At 40.5% G+C, this 10,007-nt stretch overlaps 1 protein-coding gene across 1 annotated transcript; it reads right to left on the bottom strand.

Annotated features, from left to right (window-relative positions):
• Nucleotides 1-1,866: 1,866 nt before the first annotated feature.
• CDC20 (cell division cycle 20) lies at nt 1,867-9,129 on the bottom strand. The gene is made up of 11 exons (XM_063297768.1): nt 9,022-9,129; nt 8,169-8,429; nt 7,800-7,942; nt 7,340-7,436; nt 6,567-6,695; nt 6,140-6,336; nt 5,685-5,779; nt 5,302-5,533; nt 4,566-4,691; nt 4,324-4,441; nt 1,867-3,832 (listed from the first exon to the last, which is right to left on the bottom strand). Exons 2-11 carry the CDS (start codon nt 8,374-8,376, stop codon nt 3,660-3,662), a joined length of 1,518 nt encoding a protein of 505 aa, XP_063153838.1. The 5' UTR covers nt 8,377-8,429; nt 9,022-9,129; the 3' UTR covers nt 1,867-3,659.
• Between the last annotated feature and the right edge of the window lie 878 nt (nt 9,130-10,007).

Here is a 10,007-nt window from a genome sequence, read left to right as displayed (position 1 = left end):
ATCCAGAGGTTCCGAAGGACCGGTCTACTCACCGGTTCTTTGATCTTTGCTGTAGTTGTCTGCTCAGCTTTCACCAAGATATCTTCAGTTTGCCTTGCCTCTCCTGGAAGTCCAATTTTCTTGGCAAGATTTTCAGAAGTGGTTTGCCATCGCCTAATTTCTAGAATGGCTGGCCCAAGGTTATGCAGCTGGCTTCGTGCCTAAAGTGGGACTAAAACTCGCTGTGTCCCACTTTCTAGCCTGGTGCCTTAACCACTGCACAAAACTGGCTCTCATCAGTATAAATGCTGACTCAATTTATCTAATCCTGAATAGCAGCATAGTAAAGCTGAGAATGTTTGAAGAATCTTTATCCACTGTATTTACAGTAGATACATGAACCTTTGATCATACCTCTCAACTTTTTAGCAAGCTAGAATGTGGGGCACAACTTAATTTTGAAAATTTACTCATAGATCATTATAACTGCACTTAACAATTACCATATATCCTCTTTGTTGCATTGGATGCAGGAAATTGGCAGCTTGGCTTTGTTTTTTAGTACTGTGTTGTCCCTGCAAATTTATACAACATGCAATCTAATCTACTTTAAATAAGCATTAGAATGCAATTATTCTACTTATTCCCTAGTTGTAATAAGATGTACAGGTAGTCCTCACTTAACAACCATTCATTTAGTGATGATCTGAACTTATGACAGAGCTGAAAAAACCTACTTACGACTGGTCTTCACACTTTCGACCGTTGGAGTACAATGGTCAGCTTGATCATGATTTGGGCACTTGGCAACTGGTTCGCATTTATGATCTTTGCAACATCCTGTGGTCATGTGATCGCCATTTTTGACCTTCCTGGCCTGCTTCTGGTAAGCAAAATCAGGGAACCACATGATTTGCTTAATGACCACATGGTTCACTTAATGCTGCAGTGATTCGCTTCACCACCGCTGCAAAAAAGGTCGTAAAATTGGGTTGGATTCGCTTAATGACCACTTCGCTTAGCAACCAAAATTCCAGTCCTGATTGTGATCATTAAGTGAGGACTACGTGTATCTCAGAGTACTTCCTCATAAAGAAACAAATTTCCTTCCATTTAGGCTTCAGCTATCACTGCTAAAAAGCCCTATTAATTGTTCAAGAATTTATATTTGCATATTTTGACTAAGCCTACCTGTAAATCCCACTTACGATATAGGAGAAATTGCTTAAATTACTTTCTTCTAATTGTTCATCAGATGTGGTCCTAGCCCCAAATCCCAGTTTAGGAAATAGGCATGAGTATTATGTTTGCTGAATGCTGAATGCTGGCATATCTGATAAGACACACATACACCCAAACAAACAATATAGGTTACTTATTAAAAGTGCACTGTACTTTGTTGTAACAAAACTTTGCTCAGGACTTATACTCTACACAAGGTACTTCCATTCCCTTGTCATAAATTGTCATAAATAATATATCATAGACATACAAGCAATGCACATTGGGATATACCCCAGCAAGGGGGGACAAACCCTGCTTGAGTTTCAAAAGGTTGCCTGTATACATAACAGTAAGTTGTCCTCCATCTGCACATGGCCTTAGGACATGTAAAGATTCTGAATTGTAAACTCCACCCCTCTGTCACACATAAGCATGCTGTGGAAATACTTGTGATAAGTTTAAAAATGAAAATGGTTATAATTAACATTGACCGAATACAAGACAAGTGTTTGTGGATTTTTATGAACATCTGTCAACCAAAGAATGCTTTCTACCTACATAACACGAGCATTTCACAAAAAAGACAAAACGTAGTATAGGTATATTCTAAATGTGTGAATACAATAGATTAAAGAATGAAAAATATTACAATTTGGCTAAGTATTTTGCTTACTATATTTTTTCTACTTGACTGTCAGACACTAATTCCAAAGATTAGTACTCTGTTCTACCTAGGAGACAGAATCCTTAACCTGAAGGACTGGTAAGTGGCATCTCTTTCTCTCCAAAGCCAGAAGCATCCATACTTGCATATGGCCTACTCATTGTGGTGTCACCCTTCAGAGTGGTAATGGAACCACTATTTGGTGAAAGTAGAGTTTTCATGTCAGAAGAATATTCTTTTCCCTTTTAAGCATTATCGAACCAAACCTAACAAATTAGTGTCTCACCCATGTAAGTATAGCAAATTACAGCATGAATTCATAGCTGAATTGTGTATCAACACAAATTATTGGCAATTTCTGATGTTATAAAAATGTTAACATTTACACTAGAAGGTATAGACAGAGATGTCCCATCCTAGCGTTTTGAATTCATTGAACACATCCTGTCTACTTAAACAGATAACTTTTAAGCTGACCTCTATCCAAATATATAGGATTGTGGTAAACTAGGTTTGTTGTAATGCCTGGAGACTTAATTTATTTCCTGATAATTTGGCCCCTAGGTAGCAAAGCTGAGATGTTAGCTACTGTATTTTCATTGACCAGGGCTTAGTACTAAAGTGGTGCCAGGCAGATAGTCCTTAGCTGGACTCAATCCTGAAAACTAGATAAAGGAGCGAGAGTTAGGCATAAGGAAGTGACGAGTGACTCTTGCAGATTGTTTTCACCACTGAATCAGAAGGCAGTAAAATCTTGATAAAGGTGAACTAAAACCTGAATGATCTAGCCTGAAGAAATAAGGAATTGCATTTGTATGAGAGTTTGGGTTACAGTTGCTTTGATTGAGTGGGGAGGAAAAAACAGGAGGGATAGACTCCTCTATCAGCATGTTTGGGATATTAGAATGCCTTGAGTTTAAACGAGGTGCAAGAGATAAGAAGCAAAGGAGTAGAAGGATTAACTGTCAGGATAATTGAGCAGCTATTCCAAGATTACTGAGGCTGAGTTCAAAGAAAATAGTTTTGGAAGAACAGAATCTTAAATATCAGTGCACATGGTTCAGTAAAATCACTGAGTTCAGTTAGGCAAGTTAACAGCAAGATTGCAATGTCTGTCTGTCTGGTATAAGGCAACAACACTTGGCAAGACAAAATTCTGTTATGTATTTCCCAGTACAACATAACTTAGAACAGTTGTTCTGTAACAGGACATTGCATCTTGAGGATGACAGATTGATAAATTGTTGCAATCATCCTACAGAGCTCGAGGGTTCTGCATCTGATGTGTGGGGCAGGGTGGCAGCAGCTTAAATCATGACTTGAAAATATACTTCAGATCCCAAACTAATATTCCAGGTTAACACTCAGTTCTGGAACCTGATCTGTCCCACAACTCAAGAGGGGTGGAAGAGAGAAGCTGAATTGTTCCTTGAAAGCTAGGAAAAGACCAAACCTAAGGCAATTTACCTAGTGATAAAGCTGTCTCAGTGATTTAGAGAAGGAGCAAATTCTTATCAGTTGGAGGCTGACTACAGTTGGATTCTGACTACAGTTGGATTCAGGAGGAACAGTCTGGTCTTAATTTTTCTTCAATAGTTAGTTTATTTTTATTACAACGGTATACAGGCCAAGTCCTAGCAAACAGCCAATATCAATTAAAGGCACTCACACCACTTTGTGATTCATATATCAACCCATATACCAACACTATTTCTAGAGGAGAGTGAAATATTTATTAATAGTTTAAAATTCTGTACATAAAGCAATAAGTTGGGAGGGAGCTGGATGAAACTCAGCGAATTCCTTGGTGGATAATGCTGGTTTTAGTGCTGCTCTCTTTCTCCTTCTTACGTGCTGGGTCCAACTCAAAGCAGCGCCAAAGCCTGAGTGTTTCATCTGCTGCTGCTGAAGCAACTGTGGTTCCATCTGGACTCATGGTCAAGCTTAGCACTCTAGCAGTGTGACCTAGAGAAAGATATTTTACAAATGACTAAAGGATAGTTCATAATCTATTCAAGCAAATACGGGCATTTTTCTTTATGGGACAGCACCGTAACCTGTAGGTTAAATTAATCTAACCTAGGGTAGGCAACCATTTTGGCCACTGGCACATTTGAATTTTAGGAGCATATTGGAAACAAGAGACTTGCCTATTTACAAAACAACTGCTACAGTGAGCATAACCAGCTCTAAAATATTATTTACCAAAGGAGAAAATAGCCCTCAGCATGCTATCTATCCCCGTGGAATGTTTGTTGGGCTCAAGGTCAGATTTGTAAATAAATATGTTTGAGATTTGTGGTGATGTCAGTGTTCTGTAATTTTTATAAAAAATCTTTTAAAAGCGAGACAGGGATGCTGGTAGGTGTCAAGAGTTTTGTTGGTACACATTGATGTTCATGGGCATCATGCTGTCTTCTCTGTGATGTAACTGCAATATCCACAACGGATCTTACCTTTCAACTCAGTGACCTTTGACATGGATGGGTATTTCCACACTACCAGCTGGTTCTGAGCAAAGCCATGACCAGATACAAGTTCTTTGTAGTTTGTAGACCATAGTACTGCACATACCTATTAGCACCAATAAGTAGAATATTAGTTGACTGGAGGTAAGCTCATGTAGAAAAAAGTACAGCGTGTTAGAGAGCATTAGAATAATCCTAACCTCCCTTTGAAATGTACTAGGCAAACCTACCTGGGACTGTGCATCTACTGTGTTGAGACAGGTCCCAGAGCACACATTCCAGATCCTTATGTGCCGGTCGCTTGTTCCACCTCCTGTAGCCAGCACATTGGCTTGCCATGGACTCCAAGCCACAGCCTAAGAGGGAAAGTAATATTGCCACCCTTCTCTGTGGTTAGAAATACTGGCTGTGTTTGCACACTACAGGTAGACCTTGTTTAGTGACCAAAACTGGGACTGGCAACTTGGTTGTTAAGCAAAGTGGTCACTAAGTGAAACTGCAACTGTGCGTATGAGCTTACTTCCGTTTTCCTTTGCTTTACAGACCTGTGAAGGTCATAAATGTAAGGATTAGTTGTAAAGTTACTTTTTCATCACAGTCATAACTGCAAATGGTCGCTAAATGAATCAGTCACTTAACGAGGACTACCAGTAATCTAAGAAGCTCTGTGAAAATGCTATCATTTTAGTTTCTTGTTATTTAACAAAATATTGTCACTCACTCGTGCTGTCAGAACTTAAAGTGGCTACATTTTGGATTTCTAACAATCACATCTCACAATCAAGGTTTGATTATTGCAAATTCCAGTTTCCAGAGGAACTTAAAATGCCACATCTTGGTTTCAGATCACATAGCAAGCTACAGAACTTGGTTAAAGAACTACCCAAATGACCATTAATTGAGTTTTATAACAATTTTTTTACCAATAGAGTCATGTCTACTATCTAAATACAGATATGTGCTCACCTTAACAGCTCCCTGATGTTGTGTAAAAGTCTGCACAGGACGAGGTGACCAGTTGTCCCCTTGGGCAACTGACCATATGTTTACGAGATTGTCATTTCCTCCACTGGCTAAGTAACGGCCATCAGGTGCCCATTTGAGCCCACATACTTCTTGAGTATGACCAGCAAGTGTTGCCACATGGTGTTCTGCCACACGGACGTCATGATGATGTATGTGACCAGTCCGTGATCCACTGTAAGGGAAAATTAGCATACTCCCTGATATCAAATATACCAGAAGGCCAAGTGTAATATATATTCTTTTTCCTCACCATGAAAAACGATAAGCCACATGGCCTCTTCTCCCATCAGTGCCCTTGAGATCCATTGCTTAGGAATTATTACCTGGACAGGATGTAGCTATTCCAACTTAGAGAACTCACACGGGATGAATGGCTGACCATATTTCGTAGACGCTTCTTCTGCTGGATGTCCCATAACTAAATCAATACAAACATAGTCAATATACCCAACCTTGCTAATTTTTACTGTCTCGTGGAATACAGTCCTAATGAGAAAGTGCACAAGGCTTCCCCACTTGTCATGAACTTACTGCATCTCAGATATAGAGAAATGAATCAAATCATGACCACAGTGACTGTCAAAGGAAGCAACTCATAGTTTTTCAATCCTGAACATAACAAGCCCACATTGGTTGTCTCTTAGAAATTTTCACTCCAACAGAGAATTTAACTTGCTTTAATATTAAAAGATTTTTTTATCCTACCCTGCCCCATTGCCAGAGTATTAAATTGCCAATATGCAACAAAGGTCATTAAACACAGCCTCAGTTGCCTCACCTGGACCTCAGCATTACTTGTGCCAATTGCAAGGTAATTTCCTTCTTTGATCCATGAAACCGAAGAGATGTAGTCATCCGAGTTTTCCATCTGCATGAGCTGGATTATTTCTCGGGAATCATAATTCCACAGATACACTGATCTATCCAGAGCCACAGCCAAAAAGTTGAGGGAACTCCAATCAACTAGGTTCAGATCTAAATGAGGACAATGCACACTTAGTAAGGCCACCAAGGTACTAACTTTGGAAAAATAAAGCCAAGTTAAATAAAGATACAATCCCTTCCTGCCTCTCCGTGGCAGCCATATCTAATACAATATGGGGGCATAATTCTTCCCAAGGAAGCTGTAACATGGCAGAGCAGATGAGCATCCTGTGCACTTTGGAACAAACCCTCGCTGAAATGAAACTCCCATGCCTGCTTACAGTAATCATTTCGAATGTCTGGGGCATCTAGAATCCGCTCTGACACAGAAGCTATGTATCTGCTTATTTTCCTTGTGGAGCCTGGCGTGCTCTTCTGGCTATAGAGCACTTTGAGATTGTTCTGGTATCCTGGAAAAGAGGCAACATGATTATTAGCACAAACCAAGATCAACTCTGAATGTTCCTATAATTCCAAGCTAACATGGTCAATGGCAATTTTGGGAAATTGAATCTCCATTTAAAGGCCACCAGCTGGATTCCTTTCAATAGAGACATCAATTTCAAGGTGTCCAACAGGCAGTAGGGTACAGAAGACTGTAATAGATGCTACAGAGCTTGCTTTCAAGGACATGTAAGGATTGCATTATGAGAAAGCCAAGTTTGTTTGTTTTTTAATGCTGAACATGAACTAATCCAAGTTAGCATCATTGCTGTTATTCAGAAAGTGCAAAAATGCTGCCTTTTCCAGTGGGGTTCTAAACAGCCACTTGAAACAAAAGGTAAGAAACAAGCCTGTAAGAAGCGTATAGTTGTCAGCCTGCTAACTGAACATTAGTCAAGAATTCCCTAGATTAATTTTCATTTAAAATACAAGCACAGCAGATCAATGGAATCAACTTGAATGAACTAGATTATGGATCATTGCTGCAATACCAGTTTGGAAGCCAGCTATTATGGTTGGAGATTTCACCCACAAGAGATGCATTATGAAATCCACCATGCACTTCACTTCTCAATTTACCCTGTGTTGAATAAGTCCAACGCAGACTTACCTTCAGGGGCATTCTGAGGTTTCCCACTGAGTCGCAGGATTTTTGCCTCTTCTACATCAAAACCATTAAGATTCATTGCCCAGGCTTTCTGATGCTCCTTAGAGGGAGAAAAAAAAAGCACTGTATGAGATCACACAGAATTCAGTAGGTACAAACCTGTGTGACCATGACTGTACCAGGCAAGACAGGGAATGCTGAGAGGGTCTACAGAATCATTTCATCCAGCGTCTCGCTTCATCTAAAAACCCAATATTAACAGGGAGCAGATAGAGCATTTGGAAAACAGATGGTTCAAGTTATAACCTGTGGAATACTTCCATAATTGTATAAATGATACATTTCAAGGTAGGAATGTATACTAGATATTCCATTTTTAACTTGGTATGTATAGAAGGACTTGCATGTTACAATTGTCAAGCATTAAAAGCACTACAGGTATACACACACACAAACTCTTCACCTTCTTGGTGGGTGTCTCCTCAGAGGACTCCTCTTTGGTTAGGAGAAAATTGGCCACATCCATTTGCATAGCACTACGGTTAGGGATGTATCTATCACCTCCAGTTTTGTTTGGAGTATTTTGTGATTTGGAACCAGACTTGCCTGAAAAACATAGAGATTTCATTAATCTATATCCCCTCAGGTAATTACTAGCCTGAGAACAAGGTTCTTTTATGCTATCTCACAGGGTCACTGAGACAAACAGTAGATCTCCAACACTGGAAAACAAATTGGAGAAACAGTAGAGCACAAAGAGTTGGCACTTAATGTCTGACTTCATCTCATACAGTGATGTTTATCCTCCCCCTAGCTACAAAAGACATCTTACCTGGTGTTTTGGAGGGAGTCTTGCTGGTACTATGAGGCCTGTTAGTTGGCTTCATAGGTGAAGGAGCTGTGGCATCTGAGGCAGTTCCAGTGCTGGGAGCAGCACCATCCTTAGCCTTACGCTGCCACCGTGCAGGGGGTACGTTTGATATTGGGGCATCGAGTTTCAACAGCCCGTGCAAATCACTCTCAAAGAGAAACTGTGCCATAGAGATGCAGTGCTGTGTAACCAGAGCCAGGGAAGAGCGGTAGACAAGTTGACCTACCGATGAGGAAGGAAGACAGTAGATAAGAAAGAGGAAAGGGGACACAATTGCATCCACGGGATGGCTATAAGTTCACACACCACCTCCTCATTCCAAAATAACAAACCAGATGAGGACTAGAGTCATGTGACTGAATGCAGTCTTTGCAAGCAAAAAGTTATCTCGTGGCAAGAAAAGACCACCCTCCTTTATCTCGTGGCAAGAAAAGACCACCCACCTCTTTAATATTGTGCTTTCTATCAGCGAGGGACTTTTTCCCCTGCACAAAGGCATTCAACCCTAATCAGAGCGAAAATAGCTCCACAGGGTGGAGCTTTCTTTGTACTTAACGGCTTATCTCCTGGAGACTAAGCGCTACTTTCTCTTATTGCAATACGTTTGCTGGTTCAAAGCAGCATGTGTTTTCCTCATACAATTACTAGGTCTGTTTCTAGCACTGAGGGGGAGGAAGGCCTCGTGCACCGCGGCGAAATATGTTGCAAGAAATATTGGGCAGAAAACCTAGAGGACCGGAAGAGATCGAGAAGTAGAAGAAAAACAAAAATGCTTTTAGGAGCCTCAAAAGCTCGGGTCCGCAAAACCACTTACCACTGCTCTGACTCCAACTTTTCCGGCTCCTTCCGCCATTCAGGATTTAAACTTGCCACTTTGATCAACTATTGGCCATTTCGAACTTAACGTCCGCCGCAAGACTTACGGCCCGCCCGCCTCACTTTACTCTCATTGGTCCTTCTATAGCTAGTGGGTGCGGCTTTGCTATCAAAAAGTTTCCCAGGGTAACTTGGGTGGTTCCTTGTGATTTACATTGTCGTAACAGGAGGAGGGGCGTGCAGGAATTTCTGGCAATGTTCGGCGCGGGGCGGGGGGACGTTTCCATGGCATTTGACGCTGTAATTAAAATATTCTAAATTCAATGTTCTAAGCAAACGGCTTTGGCTCGATGCTTAGGGAGAGGCAGGCGAGACGGAAGCTGCAAGAAATTTCGTTGGGATATTAGCCTTTTATTTGACTGCTAAGCCTAAATTGATGTAAACTCTTCTGCTAGGCGTTCAAGTGGCAAAATCGGAGGAAAGATTACATAACCAAAAAAGTGTGTTCCTAAAGATAATTGCGAGATTTAGGCAAACAGACTAGAGTAGTTTTCATAAGGTATTATACCATACAATGCTGCACATCCTCTCAGAGGAAAGCCCCATTACATTCAATGGAGCTTATGTGCTTTTACAGCCTTAATCTGCCCAGTTTGCTCAGAGTTTACAGCCTTAATCTGCCCAGCCCCAATCCACCCAGAGTCGTCGTACGGGAAATGGGCGGCAGAGAAATTTAATAAATAAATAATCTGGTTGTACTAAATCTACAAGGCCAGAGCGTTTCAGTTTTCCCAGGGATGAAATAATGTCCTAAAATGGACCGGATTACTTTTGTCACATCTGTAACAGATTTTTAATTTAGAAAGACAATTTGTTCAATTGTTTATTGGTGATCAATAGAATTATCAACAACATCCTATATTTACAGGAAAAACCTAAATGGGTAGTAAAGAACCTGTTCAGCAAATGCAGTTTGAACTCAGC

This window comes from Candoia aspera, chromosome 3 (genome assembly GCF_035149785.1).
Source record: "Candoia aspera isolate rCanAsp1 chromosome 3, rCanAsp1.hap2, whole genome shotgun sequence".
NCBI lineage: Eukaryota > Metazoa > Chordata > Lepidosauria > Squamata > Boidae > Candoia > Candoia aspera.
This window is presented reverse-complemented; position numbering and strand designations above follow the sequence as displayed.

What these genes read in the sequence shown, in the direction of transcription:
- CDC20 (XM_063297768.1), bottom strand. Translation starts at nt 8,376, where the DNA reads ATGGCACAGTTTCTCTTTGAGAGTGATTTGCACGGGCTGTTGAAACTC. An exon ending in AGGAGACACCCACCAAGAAG is followed by an intron (nt 7,437 to 7,799) that starts GTGAAGAGTTTG and finishes TCTCCCTCTAAG; the next exon opens with GAGCATCAGAAAGCCTGGGC. An exon ending in AATAGCTACATCCTGTCCAG is followed by an intron (nt 5,534 to 5,684) that starts GTAATAATTCCT and finishes TTTCCCTTACAG; the next exon opens with TGGATCACGGACTGGTCACA.